The 27087-nt window shown below is 41.4% G+C and overlaps 1 protein-coding gene across 5 annotated transcripts in view; it reads left to right on the top strand.

Annotated features, from left to right (window-relative positions):
• actn1 (actinin, alpha 1) overlaps positions 1-27087 on the top strand; it is a 252605-nt gene that overhangs the window by 159154 nt on the left and 66364 nt on the right. For all 5 annotated transcript variants that reach the window (XM_072266007.1, XM_072266016.1, XM_072265998.1 and 2 more), the window contains exons 4-7: positions 7737-7823; positions 12169-12256; positions 18808-18886; positions 25060-25141. In XM_072266007.1, coding sequence (XP_072122108.1) covers positions 7737-7823; positions 12169-12256; positions 18808-18886; positions 25060-25141 — 336 coding nt within the window. The remainder of the gene's footprint in view (positions 1-7736; positions 7824-12168; positions 12257-18807; positions 18887-25059; positions 25142-27087) is intronic.

The raw sequence follows: 27087 nt of genomic DNA, 5'->3' as shown, positions 1-27087 counted from the left end.
CTGCAGGCTGCAGGTCAAAGGTGCCTGGTAGTTCAAACACCCTCCCAAGGCCAGTGTAAGAGCAAATCGAGCAGCTGCTGACTGGCTGGGTGGTGGTTGTGGGTTTACAGTAAGTCTCAGTTAACCTGTCAAAAGCTGCAGGTTAATGGTAGTGGGAGCCTGGGCAAGTGCTCCACAGTGACCAGATGAAAAAGTACGAGTCTGAGCGGATTTTCTTTCAGCTATAAAACTTTATTGGGTGGCAGAGGAGGAAAGAGTTATTCATTAGTAGCTTTTATTTAAGGCTACAGTAATCTCTGGGGAGAAAAAAAGTTTAAAGTGCTGATTAACAGCGGTTTAATTCAGGATTGTTGCATGAAACAATAGGCCTAAATAGCGCTATAATGTGCTCTGGGATTGTCATAGGCTCTAGTGTTTTGGGGGGTTGTAGGGATACCAGCCCACTTTCATTGTATAACACATCTTGGAGTATCTTGAATGCTCCATAGAGTTAATGTGGTGGAAGGGAGGAGAAAACCAGTATGCAAATCTCCTTCAATCTGAATGACATGGAGTAGGTAGAGGAACAAGAGACATTGCAGAAGAGAGAACATCCTGATGTACAACAGCAGAGTGTGGGATAAGTGAGTGTTCGCAAAGGCATTTCTAGGAAATGTCCTGGCATCCATTTCCTATTGCTCAGGTCGTTTTCGCCCTGTGATTCCATGAAGTGGTTTCTTTTTGTATTTCCGTATTTCATGATTTCTTATGACAGAGAGGCAGGCTGTTCAGCCCATCGAGTCAATCTGGCTCATCAAGCATTCTCCTTTGCCCTATACCTCACAACTCCTTCTCATCTTCTCTCTCTCTCTCTCTCTCATGTCCACTTATTCTCCTGTCTCCCCAGTTACAGAGTAGGGGCAACTTAAAGCGGACAATTAACCTATCAATCCATACATCTTTGGGATGAGGAAACTGGAAGGATCACGAGGGAATTCCCACATGGTTGCAGAGAAAACGATGAAACACCACACGGAACCGATGGAGGACAGGATTGAATCTAGGCTCTCGGAACTATGATCTCCCAGTGTAGCACCACAGTGTCAGGTTTGACACGGTGGGATGGACCTGCTGTGCTGAAGGGCCTGTTTTTTTTGCCTTGTACTTTATTTAAGACACTTACTTTCCTCTTGCACTATTTGTCCTCTCTTCCCTAGAAGAAAAAAAGGCACACTAGGTGTAGGTGGCAATGTATTACCTGAGCTTTCCTGGACGTTCGATGCTAACCTTGCATCGTTTGTGTGTTTTCTTGCCCTTCCACTCAGTACAGCCAAGCTGCTAGGGCCTGGGAGATGAATGTAACATACACCTGTTATGAGAGGATATTCCAGAATGATTGTTCACAAGACACTTCCCACAGTGCCGAGCACCCCTTCAAAGAAGGTTACTTATAATTCAAATCATCTGCGGCGCACAGCCATTCTGCCTCATGGCATGAGGAAATCCTTTTGCTTCTTTTTAATTTCCTCTTTCCCCCGCTGCCTCCTCCCTCATGTGCTCCAGAGCAGAACTAAGGCAAGTGGCTTATCTCCAACACGTTGCAGTTGCTTATCCATCCCATCACCAAGAGGCACATCAACATGTGTCCTCCAGCCTTGGCCATCTGAGAGATGGACGTCGAAGGTTACTTGTGGGAGTGGGTGTTTCTTTTTGTCATTATCTCCCCAAGATCTTTCTAAAAACTTACTTAAAACTTTTGGCTGAATAATTTTTTAAAAATCCTGATGGGCGTTCACTAAATGCGAAGAACCAACTGAATGTAGTAGCTGCTTTAAATTATGAGTAGCATGGGTTTGTGAAGATAAAGCAATCTGTTTGCTGCCATTTTCAATGGCAGTGAAATCCAACCTCAACAGCCTCTGGTGCTGCTGAATTTTGAACTGAATGTGGGTGATGCGGTTTTTGGTCGAAGTTTTATTAATTTTGTTTTATTTCTGAGACCGCTCAAGTCAGAAAATCTTTGCAGCCCAAAAAAAGCTCACTCAGCCCATTGAGAGAATGCTGGGTCCTTGGGTTTTATTTCCTTGCTTTTCCCCTGTAGTCCTTAGTTATTTAGCTTCCCGGGCCAATAAGTATCTACTTTTACTTGATGGACACTTGTTTCTATCGCACTTCCACAAGTGAATCTATATGGTCAGAATGTGCGTACGCTGGAACTAGCTTGTTATGAGTTTGCATTCAGATTAGCACTGACTGGACAGCAAGTTTAGTCATAGTCATACTTTATTGATCCCGGGGGAAATTGGATTTTCGTTACAGTTGCTCCATAAATAATAAATAGTAATAAAACCATAAATAGTTAAATAGTAATATGTAAATTATGCTAGGAAATAAGTCCAGGACCAGCCTATTGGCTCAGGGTGTCTGACCCTCCAAGGGAGGAGTTGTAAAGTTTGATGGCCACAGGCAGGAATGACTTCCTATGACGCTCTGTGTTGCATCTCGGTGGAATGAGTCTCTGGCTGAACGTACTCCTGTGCCCAACCAGTACATTTGTAGCAGATGGGAGACATTGTCCAAGATGGCATGCAACTTGGACAGCATCCTCTTTTCAGACACCACTGTCAGAGAGTCCAGTTCCATCCCCATGACATCACTGGCCTTACGAATGAGTTTGTTTATTCTGTTGGTGTCGGCTGCCCCAGCACACAACAGCAAACATGATAGCACTGGCAACTGCAGACCCGTAGAACATCCTCAGCATCGTCCGGCAGATGTTAAAGGACCTCAGTCTCCTCAGGAAGTAGAGAGGGCTCTGACCCTTCTTGTAGACAGCCTCAATGTTCTTTGAGCAGTCCAGTTTATTGTCAATTCGTATCCCCAGGTATTTGTAATCCTCCACCATGTCCACACTGACCCCCTGGATGGAAACAGGGGTCACCGGTACCTTAGCTCTCCTCAGGTCTACCACCAGCTCCTTAGTCTTTTTCACATTAAGCTGCAGATAATTCTGCTCACACCATGTGACAAAGTTTCCTACCGTAGCCCTGTACTCAACCTCATCTCCCTTGCTAATGCATCCAACTATGGCAGAGTCATCAGAAAACTTCTGAAGATGACAAGACTCTGTGCAGTAGTTGAAGTCCGAGGTGTAAATGGTGAAGAGAAAGGGAGACAAGACAGTCCCCTGTGGAGCCCCAGTGCTGCTGATCACTCTGTCGGACACACAGTGTTGCAAGCACACGTACTGTGGTCTGCCAGTCAGGTAATCAAGAATCCATGACACCAGGAAAACATCCACCTACTGAGGCAAGAATTGTTTTGCTAAAATATGGAATTTTAATATGGGATTGCGAACATCTCAAACTGCCTTAGCGATGAGTTTGAGCACAGAAACTCACTTTCTCTCCTGAACAGTGAGAAGTGGTGACCTGGAGCCAGTCCTTTTCGGGCAAAGGGGGAGACTGTGAGTTTTGCGGACCAGATGAATTGATGTCGTCTTCCATTTTTGGTTGCATGCTGAGCTGGATTTCGCAGCACGAACTCAGAGAGTGGTGGACTCAGCCCTATAAATCACAGACACGTCCCTCCCCACCATCAGTAATATCTACATGAGACCCAGCCTCAAAAAGGAAACACCTATCATCATCCAAGCCATGCCACCTCCTTGCCTGTACCATCAAGCAGGAAGTGCAGAATCCAGGAGTGCCACACTACCAGATTCAAGAACAACTTCTGCCCTTCAACCATTTGGTTCTGGAACCAACTCGCACTACACTAATTATTACCTGTATAGCAGTATAATGACCACTTTGCACTACAATATACTTTACAAAAATATTTCTCATTGTGTCCCTTCATGTAAAAATTGTGTAATTTATTTTTATTTTCTTGTGAATATTGTGTATCTGATGCTGTGTGATTGTGATTCTGCTGCAAGTAAGATTTTCATTGCACCGTGCCTGTGTGTGCCTGTCACAATGAACTCAGATCTGATTTTGAAAATGGCACCTTGTTCTCAGAGCTGCCCGCCTCACTCACAAGTTCTGTCTCAACGAGGGATGGCACTGAAACACATGAAGGATGTGGAGCTGGCCCAAATAATCTCAGGGCTTCACTATTCCTGTGTCTGTGAATGTCTTAATTGCCAATCAACTTTTTGCAATGGCAATTCAATTAGCTTTACTTGGTGTAAAATCTCATTTGTTTAATTGTTTTGATGGTGATTATATGAAAATAAATTCTTTTTTTCCCTTCATTATCTCTTTTTCTCCTTCAGTTCCAGTTTCCATTTTCTTTAATTTCTTTTGCTCTTTGTTTAGTGAATTCTCTGATACACATCTCCTGATTTTGATTTGTACCCAACAACTGTTCCACATTCCCACTGGTTGAAGAGGCATGCCTTTGACTGGCTAGGGCAGACAAGTTGAAGATTGGGGTCAAAGCCAACAGCTCCCTCGAAATGACTACACAAATACATAGGATTGTAAATAAAACACGAATGGCTTGCTTACTTTCATCACTTGGGGCTCTGCGTCAGGAAGTCATGTTGCAGCTGTGTAAAATTTTGATTGGTCTGCATTTGGAGTATTGCATGCAGCTCTGGTCACCACGTTTTGGGAAGGATGTGGATGGTCTGAAAAAGTTATAGAGGTTGTTCACCAGGAGGCTGCCTGGTTTAGAGCGTATTAGCTATTCGGAGAGGTTTGATAAGCTTGAATTGTTTTCTAGGACTCCTCTCAGTGTTACAGGCTGAGGGGAAACCTGAGAGATGTTTAGGGTGGGTATTCAGAATTTTTTTCTCAGGGTGGAAATGTCAGGTACGAGATGGCACGGCTCTAATGTGAAGAGGAGGCATCAGATGTCCGAGACCCTACAGAGGATGGTAAAACTGCTGACAGGATCACCAGGGTCTCATCTCTTCCCTCCTCCCCATTTGTGAAATTTACCAGAAACACTGTATACAAAGGGCCCACACCACCCATCCCACAATCTCTGAGCCACTATCATCAGGAAGGAGGTACAGGAGCATTGGGAACAAGACTACCGCACTGGGTCACAGCTTCTTCCTCCAGGCCAGGAGACTAATGAATACCCTGCCACCACTGAGGTCTCATCACTAGGAGAGTGAGCTGTTTACCTGTGCTACACACACACACATTTTGAATTATATTCTATTAACTTATTTGTGGTAATAGTTTGTTTTATGTGCTGCGTGTGATGTATGTATTGTGGGTGCAGTGTGGTCTTGTTTCGTTTGGCTGTATATACGTACAGTCGGATAACAATAAAGTTGAAGTTGAACTTGAAAGTTTTAAGGAGTTGTGCAGGTTAAGTCTTTTACTTGGTGTGTTGTACGTGCCTGTATTTGACTACCAGGCATGATGGTGGCATTTAAGACAAATTTAGGTGGGTACATGAATACCTTGGGAATGGAGGCATATGGATCATGTGGAAGCAGACAGGTTTAATTAGTTTAGCATGATCATCGGTGGGACAGTGTCTTCCTATGCTGCTTTATGTTCTATGTGGAACATGCAGTATGAAGTCTTCATGATAACGTTGATGCGCTGAGCTCCGGAGAGATTTTCTGAGATGTTGACATCCAGGAACGTGAACTTGAAGCTGTTCACCCTTTCCACTGCTGACCCCACAATGGGGACTGGGTGCATGCTCTCTCGACTTCCCCTTCCTGAGGTCTGCAGTCAGGTTCTTGGTCTTACAGGCATTGAGTGCGAGGTTGAGGAGGTGGTTGGCACCTCCCTGTGGCACAGTGCTTTTGAAACGTCGTAGTTCTGAGAAAGCCTCAGAACTACATGGCCTGACTTCCTGAGCGATACCCAAAAGGAGCATTGTGTGGAGAATGACGTCTCGCTGTGCGTATCTTGCGCAGAAATCATGTCATGGGAACAGGCTCGATCCACAGCCGGAAGTGCTTGGTTATGAATTTCAGGAATGGCAGCATCATTTTCAACCTAACTGCCTTTCACATGCGTAGCACTTCAAAATAAAATGCTGTGTGTGAGAATTTCTAAATGAGGATCTTACTGTTCAAATGTGCGACCTGGGAGCCAGCATTAGATAGCTGTTATTTAGGGTCATGCATCAATAATAAAAGTAATTTCGTTATTAATGTGATTCACAATGCAATGAAAAAGATTCCTGACAAAATCACAGTATATCAACACAGTTCTACTCCTATATCTTATGGTCTTACACACAGCTGAAAAATAGGCAGGAAGGTGGTTTAACACTCAATCTATTACAGCGTAGACGTTTGATAATCTAAAACGGTTTGTAGTACCAATGCTGAACTAAAGCTGCATGTAGCTTTAAAAAAGGAAAATGTCTCCTAGTTAACTGCATGATTCCTTGGCAACTATACTTGTGATTTCCTCTAAGAATAGCACAGAAAGGACACAGATTATTTTAGCATTTCAGCGTCAGCATTGCCAATAAAACCAAACACAAACACACACTATCTCCAAGAGAAATGGATGCTTGAGTGCTTCCTCTGCTGTTGACATCGTCCAGGGTTAAAGGTTGTTCCACTGTTGCCATGGCTGCTCATTGTCATGGATTTAACAGGCCCCAACTGATAGGATATGCAAAGCAATAAGATGGAGTTCAACCTGCACCAATGTTACCAATATCCCTAGCTCCAAAGCAGGAGCTGTTTCAGCACTTCATTTCAGATGCATAATGTAAGGTTTATGAAGATTTTGGGTTGGGTATGTTTTCCCAGTTCTTTTTTAAACATATTACTTTAACTGGAACTCTTTCTCTCCAAAAGCTCTTTTGTACTGGGAACTGTTGGCAAAAGTTCTCCTTTGACTGTTCCATCTACCCCTCCCTCCCTCCCCACTGTATATGAGGGGATTTTCCTGCATGCTCTTCAGTGCCAAACTGTGCAATCAGCAATAATATTGTCCTCTCTTTGGATTGGATTTGCTGTCTGTGAATGTGTATGGAGCCAAAAGGTTGGACCGGTGAAGAAATATACAATCAAGGACGAAAACTGTAGAGAGCATTCAAGAGTTTAATTCTATTGAACAAAGGGAGCAGTTAGATTGTATAAAATCTCTAAACTGATGTAAACGCCTTGTAGGACTTGGAAATCACTGTTTTTAGATGTTCATGATCTTGTTGGATGCTGTGATGAAGTTGAGGTGCTGGAGGATGTAGATTTTCGCTTTTGATAAGTAGATCAAAGGTCTGTGGACTTTGGCCCGAAAGAGAGGGTCTCTATCTGAATATTCTATGTGCTCCAGTTTCTGGTTTGGATGCAAATGGAGAACTGTAACCTGAGTTGACTGGCTGAACAGAATGGCCTCACTTGATGCATCTTGAGTCTGTTAGCCATAGTTAATCCTTGTGGATAGGTGCACATAGTATGCCTTAGTGGCAGACCCAGACTGACTTTTCCATAATAAGTTAGAATTTTTAAAGATGTGTAGCATTTTTCCTGACTTCAGGATACCCTGAATGCTGCTGGGCTTTTGAAGTGCTCTGGTGTTAGAAGCACAGCAGCCAGTTTATACATCCAGATAATGGCAAGTTCATTTATTTTTTGATCCTTAAGTGTTAAATACTGACCAGGACACCAGCATCAATTACTCCACCCTGCCCTTTCTTGGAATATTGGCAAGTGACTTTTCACAATATTCCTTTTGTTCTAGTGCTTGTATCGGCCAGATCATGGGTGTATGATGGAAACAATTATTTGAAGATTTGTTTCTCTTTGTTTGCTTCTGCAGAAATTGTGGATGGTAATGCAAAGATGACCCTTGGTATGATCTGGACAATCATTCTTCGATTTGCCATTCAGGATATCTCAGTGGAAGGTAAGAAAGAATTATCTTGAAATCCTTTTGTAGCCAAAGCGAAGGAGACTCAGCATCTCTTTGCTGCAGTTGATGTTCTGTGCTTATTTCATCAGAAAACATCTTTTGTGTGACCATTTCCCATCAATTAACTGAATTGGAGAAGAGCAAATACAATTAAATGCTATTGGTCATAAAACTCCTGGTAACCATTGAAGCTACCTTCTGGCAGACCTAATCAGTTTCTATCCATTGAAGACAGAAAATTTCATTCCACTTTTCATTACTGTTACACAATGCTCATGAATTTCAGTATTGTGTTTGTACAGTGATTTTTTGCAAGTGCTAATTAGAATTGCATGGCATTCAGCAGAGGTGTATGAATTATAATAGAAATTATTTCTATTCTGTCTTCACCAAGAGAATAAATAGCTTTGCTATTTTACCACTGATTATAACACAGTCTGTAGAATACAATGGGTAGCAATGAAGGATACAGGAGAAAATCCGCCCAGTGAGACAAATGCTACTAAAGAGAATAGTACCTGGGTGTTTTATAGAAGCTTTTAATGTTTTTAAACTTAAGAATTTTTGTAAAGTTTTCAAAAAAAATACAATGATCTCTAATGCAAACTTAATTGCAGAATTCTAAGTTATGACATCTTGGGACCAATGGTATATTCATGCTGAAAGCTCCTCTGTGGCAAGAAACTTCCCATGTCACATGATTATTTAAAATATGGATTATGTATTTCATAAGGAAGCTGGTTACTAACCTGTGCCATGCTTATTATTCCCTAAAGCAAGGAATGTAGGTTTGATGTTGTAAACAATTAACCATGGGAGAATGAAGGTCCAGTTCTTTCTATTCCTTCCCATGAGGAGCTATTACAGTGAAATATAGTAGTAAATAAATTGGCATTATGTCCCATGAGTCTGTCAAAGTCTAGTTTACTAGTTTATTTTCATGTGTGTGTGTGTGTGTGTGTGTGTGTGTGTGTTTATACGTGTACAAAGCTCTGCAAAGCTCAATAAAGAGTGGAGTGCATAACGAGGCACAGAAGACGTCATGGTCATCCACTGCAATCGAGGTTGAACCCGGTTGTGATGACGACTCATACCACTGGAACTGCACTTCCAAGGTCAAGAGAGTGGAACTGTCCCCCAGTGCAACAGCTTTCCCACTTCAAAAACTTTCTCACGCAGGGCTTCTGTCATTGTTGGATACGATAGATAACCAACCCCACAAGTACAAGTATGCACAGGTGCAATGAAAAACTTACTTGCAAGCAGCGATTTTGGCCTGAATTGGCTAGGGTTCTTCTGAACGATTCCACACAAATGGAAATCAGAGCCACACCATCATTAGTCAATATGGACTAAATGGGCCCAGTTTCCAGTGAGTTGAATTCCATCTTCAACAATTTGAAGAGTCTTTTAGCAGCGTTAATGTGAAAGTGAAAAAAAGATTGTTTTAAAACTTCTTGAAATTTGGATTCCTTTTAATAAACAACAAATTTCACATCATATAAGTCAGTGATAATGAATCTGGTTTTGATTCTAAAGGAAATACAATTTTAACTGGAGCAGAATATCCAGAAAAAAATGCTATCTTTATATTTTTCTAGGACAATGATCATACAATTCATATTGGAGATATGTATGGACGCTTCCTTTTATTGGGTTTATTACTGGTCTGTAGTGTTGGCAAGGGGCCAAGTGGTTAAGGCATTGGACTAGCTACCTGAAGGTGGTAAGTTCGAGCCCCAGCCGAGGGAACGTGTTGTGTCCTTGAGCAAGGCACTTAATCACACGTTGCCCTGCGACGACACTGGTGCCAAGCTGTATGGGTCCTAATGCCCTTCCCTTGGACAACATTGGTGTCGTGGAGAGGGGAGACTTGCAGCATGGGCAACTGCTGGTCTTCCATACAACCCTGCCCAGGTCTGCGGCCTGGAGAGTGAAGACTTTCCAGGAGCAGATCCATGGTCTCGCAAGACAAATGGATGCCTTTTACTAGTCTGTAATTATTAATAATTTTTTTATTGATCCTGAGTGGGAAATTATTTTGTTACAGCAGCAACATTTAGAAATAATAATAAATACAATAATAATATTAACTAATCATAATTATGAGCACAATTTCTTCCCCTGATTACCTAAACCCATTTCCTTGCTAAATTGGTAATTTCACAAGGGAATGATTGAGGAACTGTGTGATCCTCCGCACAGTTTATTGATCTGGTTGTTGCTGCTTGTAAGAGGCAAAAAAAAAATTTCTACAATGCAATATTAAAATCATTTCAGCCCAGAATGTACTCATCAAAATGTTGCTTGTGGTGGGAGGGGCTTGCTTTCCCTTACCTAGAAGATTTCTTGCCCTTGGTGTCCAGAAGGCCCTTAACCTTTAATTCCCATGCTAATCAAAAATCTATCTAACTGTGTCTTTAAATATACTTAATAAGGTATCCTCTACTGTTTCCCTTGGCAGAGAATTCCGCAGATTAGGAAAAGAAGTTCCTCCTTATTTCCATTTTAATCCGTTCCCCTGAATCCTGAGGCTATGTCCTCTAGTTCCAGTCTCACTAAAGTGGAAAGTTTTCCTACCACGGTCTCACTTAGCCCTTGCTTAATTTTGTATGTTTCTATAATATCTCCTCTTGTTCTTCCGAATTCTGGTGAGTCAAGCTCGCCTCATACTAACCTCCTCATTTCTGGAATCAACCTGGTGAACCTCCTTTGCACTGCCTCCAAAGCTAGTATAGCTTTCCAGAAGTAAGGGGACCAGAACTGCACACAGCACTCCAGGTGCAGCCTCACCAGTACCCTGTATAGTTGCAGCATAAGATAAAACTTTATTTATCCCAAAGGAAATTATTGTTGCAAGGTTGCTCAGTCAGAAATATATAAAAATACAAAATATAAGCATTGAAGTATGAAAAAAAACAAAATGTGCATTAAAAAGTAATATTGCAAAATACAGATGTGCAATGAAACCATATGCTTACATGCTTAAGGAGGGGGAGTTGTAGGGTTTTATAGCCACGGGGAGAAAGGATCTCCTGTGGCTTTCAGTAGTGCGCCTCGGTGGACTCAGTCTGTTACTGAATGTGCTCCTGTTTGGCCAGTATGTCATGGACAGGATGAGAGAGAATATCCAGCATGCTCTGCAGCATCCTCCTCTCAGACACAACCACCAGGGAATCCAGTTACACCCCAAGAACAGAACTAGCCTTCCTGACAAGCTTATCGATCCTCTTGGTGTCAGCTGCTCTCACCCTGCTCCCCCAGCAGACCACAGCGTAGAATAGAATGCTGTCTGCCACTGAGTCGTACAACACCTGCAGCACAGTACTGCAGACGCTGACCCTGTTCTTCAATTCAATCGCTCTAGCAATGAAGGGCAACATTCCATTTGCCTTCTTGATAACCTTTTGCACCTGCAATTCGGCCTTTTGCGACTCGTGCACAAGTACCTCAGCACAACAGTTTGCTGCAAACTTGCACTGTTTAAACAATAACCTGATCTTTTATTTTTCCTTCCCAAGTGGATGACTTCACATTCAGCAACATTGCACTCTGTTTTCTGGGCCCTTGCCCACTGCAGACTCTCCACAATTTCCTTTTCCACTCAGCTTAATGTCATCAGCAGGCTTGGAGATGCTGCACTCGGTCCCCTAGTCTAAATCGTTAATGTATGTCGTGAACAGTGGCAGGCTCCGCACCAACCCCTGTTGCATTCTGGCTCATCACTGACACACAGAGAAACACACATTTATCCCAACTCCCTGCCTCCCATTGGTGAAGTAATTCTCTGCCTGTGTAAATACATTATTCCTAACTCCATGAATTCATATCTTAGTCATAAGTCTTTTATGCTGCACCCTATCGAATGCCACTGTGAGGCAGCTAGTAGAGCTACCAACTCACAATGCCAAAGGTGCATCTTCAATTCTGGCCTTGGTTACTGTGTGTGTGGAGTTTGCATTTCTCCCCTTCACCTGCATGGGTTTTCTCTGGGTGCTCTGCGTTCTCTCCACAATTCCAAAGGCATGTGTGTGGGAAGGTTAATTGGCCGCTGTAAATAGTACAGGTGAGTGGTAAAATCTGGGGGGAGCTGAAAGGAATGTGGTTAGAATAAACAATGTGATTAATGTGAGATTAGTTCAAATGGGCGATTGATGGAAAGCACTCAGCAAGCTGAAGGTCGTGTTTGCGTGTTGTACTGTAACTTTCAACTGCTTTATTTTGTCTTCAATACTCTGTCAACTTGTTTCCTCCCCTGCTCCCAGTGTACTATTGAAAATGTTGTGCTGTATCCTTGTAGAGTGATGCCGTTCTAAAATGTTACCTCTGGTTTTTGCAGAGACATCTGCAAAGGAAGGGCTGTTGCTCTGGTGTCAACGCAAGACTGCTCCTTACAAGAATGTCAATATTCAGAACTTTCACATCAGGTAATGCAGTCCAAATGATTGTCCTTTGTTAAAATAACTTCGGAGGAAACTTTAAGACTACTAGGTTAAGATGGTAATTAAGTGTTATAACCAAAGCCACATTACTGTGATGGGCATGGTTCTTCCTTTTGTTAAAGAATTACTAATTAACCAAAGAGTTAATTAGTCATTATTTAAAATTTTAAAAACATGCCAATCACTGAAAGTTCAGAGGCAAAAATAAATGAAACTAGCATAAATAAATAGAAAAATAAACATGATCAGGGCAAGGCAAGGGGAGCTGGTGGGGCTGAGTTCATCTGAAACCAAAAGAGGAATCTCTTCATGAAGACATGGCAGAGATATTAACTGAGAACTTTATTACATCCTCACCTGGAAGATGGAGCTGGAATCTCACCAAAGAAAGATGTAGTAAAGACTGGTTGGATTGGAAAGTGATTTAAAAAAAAGGACGTTTCCACAGAGGTTAGCTGCACTTAATGTGACCTGGTCCTAGGTTACTGCAGAACTAAACGAGAGAATTACAAAGGCCCTGACCATAATCTTGCAAGCAACTGTAGAATCAAGAGTTGTGCCCAAGTACAGAAAAGTTGCAAATATAATGTTGTTCAAATAAAATGGGATACGGATAGATCCAACAAATATCGTTTAGTTTGACCTCTGCAGTGGGAAAGTTCTAGACACAATAATCAGAGACAGAATTGTCAGTCAATTGGACCAATATGAAAATAAAATGCAGGAAATATGAGACAAAAATAGGAAAAGGCAAGCCAGGCAGTATCTGAAGAAAGAGAAACTGAGTTAACGTTTCAGGCTGTAGACCGGATGTCAGGGTCTTTGACCTGAAACGTTCACTCTGTTTCTCTTTCCACAGATGCTGCCTGATCTGCTGAGTGTTTCCAGCGTTTCCTGTTTTCATCTTGGACCAGAGTGCATTGAATAAGGAAAGCAAGTATGGATTTGTTGAAGACAAATCATGGCTAACTAACTTGGTAGAGATTTAGCTGATATGACGCAGATGTTGTGGATGTGCTTTATACCAAATTCAAAATACTTAAATGGGCTAGTAACAGATTTATTATCAAATTATCGGGCCTGAAATAATGGGGACTATTGCATTGATAGGAAGTGGATTGAGCTGCAGGAAATGGAGAATAGGAAAGAAATTTGCTTTTCCAACCGGAGGGAAGTGTACAGCAGAGTACCCTGGGATTCAGTGTTAGGAACACTATTGTTTTCTTAATGCATAGTAACAACGTGGAGTTGGGTGTTCAGGCGGAATTTCCAAACCTGCAGATAACACAAAGAAGAGTGAGTGGTAAACTATGAGGAGGATGGTATTAAGGCGATGCAGGCAGGCTTATGGAATGTCTAGAAGATAAAGTTGAATACTGAGAAATGTAAAATGCAATAATTTAGTAGAAAGAGTGGGAAGAGCAAATAAAATAAATGAAGGAATATTAATCTGAAAGAGTACAAGAACAGAAATATGGAGGCAAAGGCTAAGTGGCAGAGGAAGTCAAAGTGGCAAAAGTCATATAGATTACTAGACTTCAGAAACATAGGCATAAGAAAGCAAGATACAGAAATTTGAGCAGCTTCTATAATTAAACTGTTTCATCCACACATGGAGTATTGTGGTCTATTTCCACCACACTTTAGGAGGACATAAAAAGCTTGGGAGAGGTTTGATAGTGCAGCGTTATTAGAGCCCAGCACCTCAGAGTTCAGAGTTCAATTCCAACGTCATCTGTAAGGAGCCTATACATCATCCCCAAGGAATGAGTGAGATTTCTCTGGGGGTTCCAGTTTCCTCCCACAGTCCAAAGACGTACTGATTAGTAGGTTAGTCAGTCATTGTAAATTGTCGCATGGTTAGGTCAGGGTTAAATTAGGGGTTACTGAGCATTGCGGCTCAAAAGACCAAAAGAGCCGATTCCGCACTGTATCTCAATAAATAAATCAATCCCCGGAATGCGGGGCTGTGTTACGTAGATAGACTGGTGAATATGGGGTCGTTCTCCTCAAAATAGAGAAGGATGTGCACAAATCTGATAGATGCATTTAAAACCATTAGGAATACAGAGAGAAATGTTGAAAGAAGATGTTCCCATTGGCAGAGTCACAACTAAGGGACATAAAATGAAAGTCACTGACAGAAAATGCAAGAGGGGCAAGAGTACATCCAAGAGGGGTTGGGGTTTGGAACAACTGTAGTGTTCCAAATGGCGTAGGGTAAGTATCTAAAAGGATAACATTTGTAGGGTTATGGGGAGTGGGTGGGAATGGAGGTAGCTGGCTTATTCTTGCATGCAGCCAGTATGGCCTTGTCATGCAGAGTGGCCTCATTCCAAGCTGTCAACTTTCTGTTAATACGTGTAATTTATGTGTAATTCTGGGTTTTTTTTTTAGTATCTCTCAGCCGCTCCTATGTTCCAAAAATCTCTTTCTGATTCCTATCATAATTGGTTTGAAAACATTGTGGGATTAATATTTCTGGCAATCCATCATTCCAATCAGATTTAATTAGGCATCTTTTGAAATGCAGGCAGACAGTCCTTTCATTGGAGAAAATTTTGGCAGATTTCTCTGTATGAATTTTCTGCTTTCTGATGTAAAATCCAATGACTCATTTAATATCCCTGCAAATGAGTTTGTTGTGCAGCAGTACCACGTACATGCAGTTTCAATCTATTTATATGCTCTAACTTTCAAGCAGGGTATTAGGAATCCCTTTCTGAAGGCCGACAATGGTACTTCCAGCCATGACTGTAATGCCACAACATTGTTTCAATGTGGAGAGACGAGCATGTTTTCCATCAGTTTCATATGGCTTTATACAGATCACATCTCCCTGCCTTGCACACCTGGTCAACCAACTCCCAGTCCAATAAATCACTTATCATCAGCTTCAAACAAGGGGCTGGTTTTGTTTTGAATAATGATTGACTTCTGTCTATTAATCTAGGTGAGCATTCCCCGATCCGCTACCATCCTACATGCTGAGGTGATCAGCTTCAAATCTGCCTCACATTTTTCAGCTTTAAACTCCATCTGCCATCTTTCAGCCCACTCTTCTAACTGTCCTAAATCTCTCTGCAAGCTTTGACAACCTACTTCATTATCCACAGCTCCACCTACCTTAGTATCATCCGCATACTTACTAATCCAATTTACCACCCCATCCTCCAGATCATTAATATATATTACAAACAACATTGGACCCAGTACAGATCCCTAAGGCACACCGCTACACACCGTCCTCCAATCTGACACACAGTTATCCACCAATACTCTCTGGCATCTCACATTCAGCCACTGCTGAATCCATTTTACTACTTCAATATTAATGCCTAACGATTGAACCTTCCTAACTAACCTTCCGTGTGGAACCTTGTCAAAGACCTTACTGAAGTCCATATAGACAACATCCACCGCTTTACCCTCGTCAACTTTCTTAGTAACCTCATCAAAGTATTCAATAAGATTTGTCAAACATGATCTTCCACACACAAATCCCTGTTGACTGTTCCTAATCAGACCCTAGCTATCCAGATAATTATATATACCATCTCTAAAAATACTTTCCATCAATTTACCCACCACTGACGTCAAACTCACAGGCCGATAATTGCTAGGTTTACTCTTAGATCCTTTTTAAACAATGGAACCACATGAGCAATACGCCAATCCTCCGGTACCGTCCCTGTTTCTAATGACATTTGAAATATTTCTGTCAGAGCTCCTGCTATTTCCACACTAACTTCCCTCAAGGTCCTAGGGAATATCTTGCCCGGACCCGCAGACTTATCCACTTCTATATTCCTTAAAAGTACCAGTACTTCCTCTTCTTTAATCTTCATACTTTCCATAACTACCCTTTTTGTTTCCTTTACCTTACATAATTCAATATCCTTCTCCTTAGTGAATATCGAAGAAAAGAAATTGTTCAAAATCGCCCCCATCTCTTTTGGCTCCGCACATAGCCGTCCATGCTGATTCTCTAAGGGACCAATTTTATCCCTCACTCTCCTTTTGCTATTAATATAACTGTAGAAACCCTTTGGATTTATTTTCACCTTACTTGCCAAAGCAGCCTCATATCTTCTTTTAGCTTTTCTAATTTCTTTCTTAAGATTCTTCTTACATTCTTTATATTCCTCGAGCACCTCATTAACTCCAAGCTGCCTATATTTATTGTAGATCCCTCTCTTTTTACGAACCAAGTTTCCAATATCCCTTGAAAACCATGGCTCTCTCAAACTCTTAACCTTTCCTTTCAACCTAACAGGAACATAAAGATTCTGTACCCTCAAAATTTCACCTTTAAATGACCTCCATTTCTCTATTACATCCTTCCCATAAAACAAATTGTCCCAATCCACTCCTTCTAAATCCTTTCGCATTTCCTCAAAGTTAGCCTTTCTCCAATCAAAAATCTCAACCCTGGGTCCAGTCCTATCCTTCTCCATAATTATATTGAAACTAATGGTATTGTGATCACTGGACCCGAAGTGCTCCCCAACATATACCTTCGTCACCTGCTCTATCTCATTCCCTAACAGGAGATCCAACACTGCCCCTTCTCTAGTTGGTACCTCTATGTATTGCTGCAAAAAACTATCCTGCACACATTTTACAAACTCCAAACCATCCAGCCCTTTTACAGAATGGGCTTCCCAGTTTATGTGTGGAAAATTAAAATCTCCCACAATCACAACCTTGTGCTTACCACAAATATCTGCTATCTCCTTACAAATTTTCTCCTCCAATTCTCGGTCCCCATTTTTTTTTAGGTATCCGTTAGTCTCACGAGACCATGGATTTGCGCCTTGGAAGGTTTCCAGGGTGCAGGCCTGGGCAAGGTTGTATGGAAGACCAACAGTTGCCCATGCTGCAAGTCTCCCCTCTCCACGCCACTGATGTTGTCCAAGAGAAGGGCACTAGGACCCAGACAGCTTGGCACCAGTGTCGTCACAGAGCAATGTGTGGTTAAGTGCCTTGCTCAAGGACACAACAGACTGCCTCAGCTGAGGCTTGAACTAGCAACCTTCAGATCACAAGACCGATGCCTTAACCACTTGGCCATGGGTTCTAAGAGTAAACCTATCTTGCACACATTTTACAAACTCCAAACCATCCAGCCCTTTTACAGAATGGGCTTTCCAGTATATGTGTGGAAAATTAAAATCTCCCACAATCACAACCTTGTGCTTACTACAAATATTTGCTATCTCCTTACAAATTTGCTCCTCCAATTCTCGCTCCCCATTAGGTGGTCTATAATACACCCCTATAAGCGTCACTACACCTTTCGCATTCCTCAATTCCACCCAAATATACTTTTTTACTGTATACTTTATTGTTGCCAAACAATTGATACTAGAATGTACAATCATCATAGCGATATTTGATTCTGCGCTTCCCACTCCCTGGATTACAAATCGATAGTAAATATTAAAAATTTAAATTATAAATCATAAATAGAAAATATATAAATGGAAAGTAAGTTAGTGCAAAAAAACCAAGATTCAGGTCCGGATATTTGGAGGGTACGGCCCAGATCTGGGTCTCCCTAACCTCTCTAGACGAGTCCACTAATCTATCCTGCCAGAGCACTGCTGTTAGATTTTCTCTGACAAGCAATGCAACACCTCCCCCTCTTGCCCCTCCTATTCTATCACACCTGAAGCAACGAAATCCTGGAATATTTAGTTGCCAATCACACCCCTCCTGCAACCATGTTTCACTAATAGCTACAACATCATATTTCCAGGTGTCAATCCATGCTCTAAGCTCATCCACCTTTCTTACAATGCTCCTGGAATATTTAGTTGCCAATCACACCCCTCCTGCAACCATGTTTCACTAATAGCTACAACATCATATTTCCAGGTATCAATCCATGCTCTAAGCTCATCCACCTTTCTTACAATGCTCCTAGCATTAAAATAGATGCATTTAAGAAACTCTCTGTTTATCCTTAATGGAGTAAGCAACTTTGTTATCTTTTTCTTCCTTCTCCCCTATATCTTCAGTCTGAGTGCTCCTGATCTCTGTCCCCTGCCTATCCTCCCTCACACACTGTCTACTAGCTTTCTCTATTTGTGAACTAACCTCCTCTCTCCTAGTCTCTTTAGTTTGATTCCCACCCTCCACCCATTCTAGTTTAAAGTCACCTCAGTAGCCTTCACAGTATTAATGAAAATGATGTATTAATGTATTTTGGACCATATTATTGTATAATATTTCAGTGTGGATTTCTATGACAGCCTGAACTTCTTGAAAGATGACTCATTTGGTCTTACAGCTTTTTATACATTACACCTCAAATAAACAGTTTATTGAATAAATTATATTCTTGCTGCAGGTTCTGCATAACATCATCTAATACTTTGGTTGAATGCTGCTATGCAAAGCTGCCAATCTGATGTAAAGCTGAAGAATTAAATCAATGCATATGTTACCCCAGGAGGTGAAGAGAAGTTTATTGAAGAGGGTTGGTGAATTGATGTATCAAAGTGTAATATTCTTGTCTATCTTGCTTTCAGTTGGAAGGATGGCCTTGGATTCTGTGCTCTTATCCATAGACATCGGCCGGAACTCATTGACTATGCAAAACTGCGAAAGGTCAGGACCACTGTTTCTGTCATAGGTTTTTAAATGCAAGTTACTACTGTAGAATATTACATTTATATTTATGTGTTTGAGCAATTGACAAGTTCATACAGTAAATTTGTACTTGGATATGAGAAATAATTCTCAGTGACTATCTGGAATGATAACATTGATCTGACAAATGAAAAGAACCATTACAGAAAGAAACCCTTTCTTCCTGGATCATATTATCTGTACACTGGGCAACCTCAGTGAAGCTTCTGATCCTGCAGTTATTTAATAGCATTCCGTAAGTCCATCTTTTCACACCAAGCCAGTTATTGCAAATTCACCGGTAAAAATGCTTGTGTTCGTGAACATAAAAGGTGACGCGTTGAGTTAACCACCACCACATGATTCCTGCACTTATAACCACCGCAACCCACTCATTATCACTCTCTACCAACCCTTGCCTACCTCCAGATCTGGGGAATATGTGGCAGTAAACATTTTGGCTGCTAGCCTGCCCCTTTACCTCTCCACAGAAAACCCAGGTGCTTAGGATGATAAATAAGAGATCAGCCTTGTCATATGACACCTGAACAACAAATAAGAGAACGACGGATCCATTATTTACTTTAGAACACATGGTGCACTGTTAGATAAAGGCAGCTGGTGGTTCAGGACCGATGTGATGTTTTTAATTTAGTTGTTCACCAGATGTGGACCGCAATGTCAATGAGGAGACATTTAAAAGCCCATCCTATTCTGACCTAGGTGTGGGCAGTTGGAGTTCATCAAAGTATAATCAGTTTCACAATGCCATATGCTGACTCCAGATCACATTTCACTGTCTTGAGCACAGTAAGCCTACTCTCAGTCCAAAATATTTTCTTTCCAGTCGGCCTGTTTGCTGTGCGGACTCTCACACGGCACCATGTTGCAGCATGCTGAAGAGAAGGCAGGAGCATTGCAGAGGAACACTTACATTTTTACCATTACTGATTCATTTCCCTGCTGCACTAAACTCTGTTTAAATAACCTGAAGGCTGGAGTAGACAAATTTAAATAAAAGCATATTTTTAATAGCTTCGCATCAGACAAGAACCTGCCGCAAGTAAAAATCTGCTTGGCCCAATTAAACCGACGTGAATTTTGGAATTGGAGCTGACAACATGTTTTAGCATGGTTTGTAAAAGTATTGCACGAAGCAAGTGTAGTGCCCTGTAAACTTCTAAATAATTTCACTGAAGAGGATGCATATGGAGGCGTAGAGCTAATTTTGTTGGTGCTGCTGCACACAAGGTACAACTCGTGTGACCTTCTGTTCATTTTGTTTAGCTTTCACCTTACAAAGTCCGTGAAATATACAAGAACAAATTCTGCCTTTTCATGAAGCGGTGCTTTGATATAAGGCTTTACATTCGGTTTCTTTTGTGGCAATCTTGAGGTGTAGTTTTATGCAGGTCTTAAACAACAGTGCACAGTATATAGTATGTACCACATTTAGACCAGAAGACACAGGAGCAGAATTAGGCCATCTGGCCCGTCGAATCCACTCCACCATTCAATCATGACTGATCTTTTTTTCTCCTCCTCAACCCCAGTTCCTGGCCTTCTCCTCATAACCTTTGATGCCATGTCCAATCAAGAACCTATCTATCTCTGCCTTAAATACATCCAACAACCTGGCCTCCACAGCTGCATGTGGCAACAAATACCACAAATTCACCACCCTTTGGCTAAAGAAATTTCTTCGCATGATTTGCTCCGGTAGATGGTTCCGACCAGCCTGTGTTGGTGGCACTCTGCACACACTTGGCTTTCTATTGTGCACTTTGAGAGTTCCTTACTACAGAAACACACACACACACACACACACACACACACACACACACACACAGAGTCACTCACACACTTTCTCTCTCTCACCCTCTCTCACTCTTACTCTTTCACTCTGACTCTCACTCTCTCTCTCACTCTCTCTCACTCTCACTCTCTGACTCTCTCACTCTCTGACTCTCTCTCACTCTCTCACTCTCACTCCTTTGCTTATCACTCACCATTCCCTTGCCCATACTTTCAAAACCCCCTGCTCCCCCACCCGCACTCTCTGCTCCTCTGTTCCCCCGACAACACTTGACACTTCCCACCAGCAGTCAGTGTTCCACAGCTCCTTGACAACCTTTGTCACTCCACTGCCCACACTTACCTTGGGGAGCACAAAGCCTTCTCCAGAACCACAGGCCCTGCCCCAGAAATGCTCAGGCAGACATCCAGGCACTTCCCTCAAGTTTGCTGGCTTTCAAAAATGGGCAAAGCATTAAAGAACCACTAAAAAAAAATCAATAGCACTGATAAACAAATCAACTATTGAACATGGCAAAGTGAATGAAAACAGCAATACATTTCAAGCAATCATAAATATTAAGCAATGAAGAAACCAACAATGAACTACAAATAAATTACCTGAAACCAGCTGATTTCCTTTGAGCCACATCTCTCCATTAAAATGAACAGAATCAATAAATTGGCCCTGTTGAAGCTCAAGTTTATTATCATGGTCATGTAAACCCAGGGATAAATGCCATGAAAATTAACTCCTGGCAGCAGGAGCTCAGTACACTACAAACATGATGAAAATATATTACATAAACTTTATATAAATTATACATAATTTATATGACACAACGAACAAAAAAAAGCATAAATTTATTTGTGTTATTTGAAGGAAATGTAATCTGAGGCAGAATTAAATTCACAAACCTGATGGCAGTGAGGGAAAGCTGTTACTGAATCCTTGGGTGCGGATCTTCAATCTCCTGTACCTCCTGCCTGATGGCAGTCATGTGACAGGGATATAGCCTGGACAGTGGGAGTCCTTGATGATGTCTGTAGCCTTCCCAAAACATCACTTCTTGTAGACGTCCTCATTGCTGGAGAGAGCTGGACCATGGATGGAAATAGCTGAGTCCATCACTCTCTGTCGCCTCTTGCGTTCCTGGGCATTGGCGTTTTCATATCAGGCCATGTTGTAACCAGTCAGTTATAAAAATTGTTGTAGTATAGTTCCAACAGGATCATGATATTTTGGAGTAAATGTACAATCTAGTGGTCATGACTCCTAACAGCTAGGAGCACTGAGTTGAACCAACTTGGACTCTCTCCTTCACAGCAAATTCTCCATTATCAGTTACCAGATCCAAGCTCTGAAAGTTCTGAACTGCACCTACCAAGCCAACTGTCCTAAATATAGGGAGCCATAACTTGATGGGACCCACAACCATCACCAACCAGGCATTTAAAATTAAGCAGCCTGATAAGAAGAAGGTGAATAACTAACGGCGGTGCATGACGGCTCCTGTGATACTTAGGAATGTGTCCACAATTGGGACAACTAATTGCATTTCAATATCTGGCAACTTTGAATAGAGCCAGAGGTGAAGCACTGAAAGGACAATGGGAACTGTGCTGTCAGGTCTCCGGTTTGGAAAATGGATCAGGAATGATACATTTTGAGTCTGATTTTATCCACTTTCCTAATAAATCCAGAAAGGGTGGCCAGATGTATTGTTCATCTCTTGTTAAGAAGCAGTTCTACTTTGAAGATTTGTTAACCAGTTTATATCTTTATAAGAACACCAAAAGCAACACCTTCACATCTATCAATACGGGATTTACACTCAATCTGGCTCACTTCTCCACAGATTATAGCTTCTAATTTCTTTTAAAATGCTATTGGTCATAGAGAGCATCAATCAGATTGGTGATCTGTTGACAAGAAATCAGAATTCACCTGGAATCATGAATTGAACCAATGCAAATAATGACCGGTGACTGGCACATGTTGTGATGTTTCATCTGGGACCATTTTACTGAACTGAATTAGTCAGTTCTTGAGTCAGAATGTGTTGGAGAGAGAGGATTTGAAACCTCTGCTTGTAAGTTTTGTTTTCATCATGCTTCATTTAAATTGTCAAACACAAACGCCTTATCAGACAAAACTGACGTTAAGCACATGATGTCTAGTAAAGTGTGCCTGTTTATCAGTTAATGAATCCTTGCATCATTGTGGATTGTCCTAACTACTTATTACTTTGAAATAGAAAACAAACTATTGTCAGACTCACCTTAACACATTGGCTACCAGAAATTAGTTTCTGCACTAAAAAGCAATAGATACAAGATGGGTCACTAAGTTACTATGGTGCATGAATAGAAGTTTTGATTGCTTCCAACTACTAAAAGCAATTTAAAAACCAATGCAAGTTCTGATGTTCTTAAGCTAATTTCTCCTGGTACTGGTTATTCTCCATCATCACTGAGACGGCAGAACCCACAGCTCTTTGTTGGAGCATAAAACTTTATCAGGTTTAAACAACATGTAGGTAGCTATAGGGGTCACTAAGCACACGGTCTTTCTCAATTTATTGGAGGTGCAGTCCAATCTTACATCCTTCCCCTTGTCCCAGGGACCTGCACCCTTCTCCAAGTGAAGCATACATGCAAATTTTGAATGCAGCGAGTGCAGTAACTGAATCACCACTATGGATAACTGTATCAGTAAGGGTACAGAACCTTATTATTGGGCAATTAACTCATTAATATGCATGTTGTACTAATGCTATGGAGTTCAAAACATTGACAGCCCCCGGGGAATTTAAATTAGGTTTAATAATTATATTCAAAATAAAAACTAATTATTTCTATTGGCGACAAGACTCTGCTGATAAACCCATTGATTTCAATGACGCCCTGGTCTGCCCAGGTGCACATCATTGTGGTTGATTTAGTTGTCGCAACAAGCCAATCATTCTAGGGTAGTAAATAATGGACCTGTAAAAAGGGAAAAAAGGAAACAATCCATTTCAGACAGTGGACTCTTCACCACTCACTGTATTTAAAGAAAAAAGTTCACTTCTTACCTTGGCCTGCTGCTTCCATTGTGAATTATCTTTGTCTTTAGTTGCTGCATTGATATGTCTCATGATTTAGAACACCCCTGTTAAATTTCTCTTTTGGCGGTCCTATGATTTACTCATTGGTTCTTCAGCTCATATTGTCCTGACATGAGATTGCCTGAGGCAGTGTACAGCAATAAGCCAGCTGGCAAAACAGATTCTAGCATACTTCCCACTGCCCCAGGCGGGCAGAACTGGGGGTGACTCTGCAGACTTTGCTCCAGTACTTTCAGATTTTGAATTCCAGTGTCGATATTTTCATGAACTGTCTTCAGAGTAACTGTCAAGTATGAAAGAAGATCGAAGAATCAGAGCACTATACAAGTCAAAACCAATTTGGAAGCAGTGTTAAGAGTTTATATATGAAGTGTGCCTTCAACTGTGTATTGATCATGTATTTGAATTTCTGGTCTGAGAATGATTCAAAAAGGAGAGACTGTTTCATATGTCACATATACATCTGTACTTGCCCATTCCAATCAGTCCCATTTCCTGTAACTCTGTAACATCTTTTCCTGATCAGTTGTCTTTCTCTTACTTTAACCCAGTTGTGATCACTTTTCCCATCCCAGGAAATGTAAATAAAATGGTTATATATGCATTACTGCACGGAAGTCCCAGGCACATGTAAAAATATTCTGTAAAGCAAAGAATGCTTTCAAAAATAATGAAATGAAAAGTTTCAAAATATCAGAAAATTCACTTTAAAGAGCAGTAAACAGTAAAAAATTAAATCAAATCAATATTTGGTGTGACCACCCTTTGTGTTTAAAATGACATCAATTCTCTTAGGTATTCTGCCATGCTGTTTTATAAGAAAATCAACTGTAGATTGATCCAAGCATCTTGGAGAACTTGCCACAGTTCTTCTGCAGACTTTAGCTGTCTTGCTTGCTTCTTTCTCTCCAGGTAGTCCCAGACAGCCTCAATGATATTGAGATCAGGGCTGTGTGGATGCCCTACCATCTGAAACCATATAAAAAACCTAGGGTGCCCAAGACTGTGGTACAATACTGTACTTTAGACATCTCTGTTTACTGAATTGGATAAACTCATCACAATGACAGCATTGAATACTGCACTTTCTAACAATTCCAATTGCGAATTGCCATCGGGGATTTAATGGACAAACAGATTATGGCTCTCTTTGCCGCAGTGGACTTCATGTCTGATATCAATGTTAAAAATGTGATTTGCACATCAGCACCGAAATCTCCCGTTGACTTCTGTCTGCCTTTTTGCCAGGATGACCCTTACACCAACCTCAACACAGCCTTTGATGTGGCGGAAAAGTACCTAGACATTCCCAAAATGTTGGATGCTGAAGGTGAGATGTGGCTTTAATGTAATTCGTATCAGCGAAGGAATTTTGTTGCACTGACTTATAACTATCACAAATTCTTTGAGCTAAGGCCATTCTACTTTGCAAGTAGCCAAATGTTCCAGCATTAACCAATTAGCTGTTTGAAGCTTCAACAGGCCAAGAGGTGCCTTTGGTTTGATTCTTTTAGAATTTCTGCTGTTTCAGTACTTCAACTCATTTCATGCTCCATTAACTTAAAATCAGCAAACCTCATTGTATAATTTAAGATCTAATTGAAAGTCATTTTAGCAGGCTTAGTAAAATTTACTTTGTGGCTGAAGAGGTTGAGATTTTAGATCTGAGCCATTGCACTCAGCACGCATTCCCATAGACACCACCTGTCGTTAAAGGCTACAATCTAAATCATAGTCTGCACCATACTGAGGACTGAATCTGGATTTTGCTGCATCTTGTGGTGTTAAAAAAACATTTTATGCATTTTTCCCCAAAGAGCAAACTACCCATGAAATCAGCTATATTCAAATTACATGTCCTGGGTTTCAATTTGAATAAATTGAAATTTATGATGGACCAACACAGTGACACAGCTGTTGGCACTGCTGCAAGGGACTTGGGTTCATTTTTGCCCTTGGATGCCATCTGCGGGAAGCTGATGCAATATCCCTGTGACTGTATAGCAGGGGTCATGGGTGCCATTAGGGACTAGCATTTTTAATGACGGGGATTTGAGGATTTGGGGAAAGCAGATCATGCAACTGGGGCATGTTCTGAAGACCAGGGTGTGATTTGTGGGAATCCACGTAGTTCAAGTTAATTGGTGCCAAGGGTAAAAATTAATAATTTAACTTTGCACATGTCCCAGTCCATTGTAGAGCTAGAAACAACTTGTTGTCCTGGGAGTGTCCAAGGACAGTCTACCCTGGGACTGCAGGTCCAATCTCTGTTGTGAAAAAGCAGCATTGCACAAAGATTGACATCCTTGCACAAGGCCTGACACAGAAAGCCCCACGGAAGCTGCAAAGGCGATGTGTACCAGGAAATGCCCAGCCTAACTTCCAGAGGTCAGGAACAACCCAATACAATCGTACTCCACTCCTGGAAAAATTGATCCCTAATTGTATAAGGGCAGAAACATTGATACTTTTATTTCCTTCTTGCTGCCTCCCTCCTCATTGTGACCCTGGGGGTGCTTTCAACGAATTCAGCATAACACAGAATTCTCCTAGTTAATATGGTTAAATTTCACCCTATGTATATTTGCTAATCAATCAGGATGAACCTTTGCCCAGTTGTCACAAAAAGGTTTAATATGGTGCTGAAGGAGGCTGAGGTGGAGGTGGGGTGGGGGAGAAAGTAAAACAAATAATTCATCTTCTAGACTTGCTCCACAGCCTCTAATTCAGAAAAATTCCTACAGAGTTAGACCAGCACAGACCACTTCCAAATTTGGGAATGCTGCTTCAAATCTGAGAGAGTGAAATGGAACAGAAGCTAGCCTGCTAAAAACTTTCTCAATGAGATTAGAAGCCACAAGCCTAAGGCTAAATAACTGGGTTTTGGTGTAAGATAGGATCGGCCAGTAAACCAAATACATGTAATGCTTCTTTTTGAATTTTGGATGTTTTGACTCTGGTAAGGTTGATCAGGTTTGCATTTGTCAAATCCTAAACATTGATAATTCAGAACTGGGCCATCTGAATTCAAATTTACCATGCATTATTGTTTTCATGCCTTGGAGATGAGGAAGCCGTGTCATTTCACACCCCTTTGACTGCTGCATGAGCTGGGCAATGTGATGATCAACCAAGTCTATACTGCTGAGAGTAGTCATCTGACTCCTGTTCTTTTTGGAGTTGCACACCAGCTCTCCTCCTCCAGGTGCTGCTGTGCCACATCCTACCTCGAACCCATACACTGGGTTTTGCACCAAGACACTTGTACTCAAATCC

Source organism: Mobula birostris, chromosome 1 (assembly GCF_030028105.1).
Source record: "Mobula birostris isolate sMobBir1 chromosome 1, sMobBir1.hap1, whole genome shotgun sequence".
In the NCBI taxonomy this organism is placed as follows: domain Eukaryota; kingdom Metazoa; phylum Chordata; class Chondrichthyes; order Myliobatiformes; family Myliobatidae; genus Mobula; species Mobula birostris.
The sequence above is the reverse complement of the archived record's forward strand: the minus strand, read 5'-3'. Positions and strand labels throughout refer to the sequence as shown.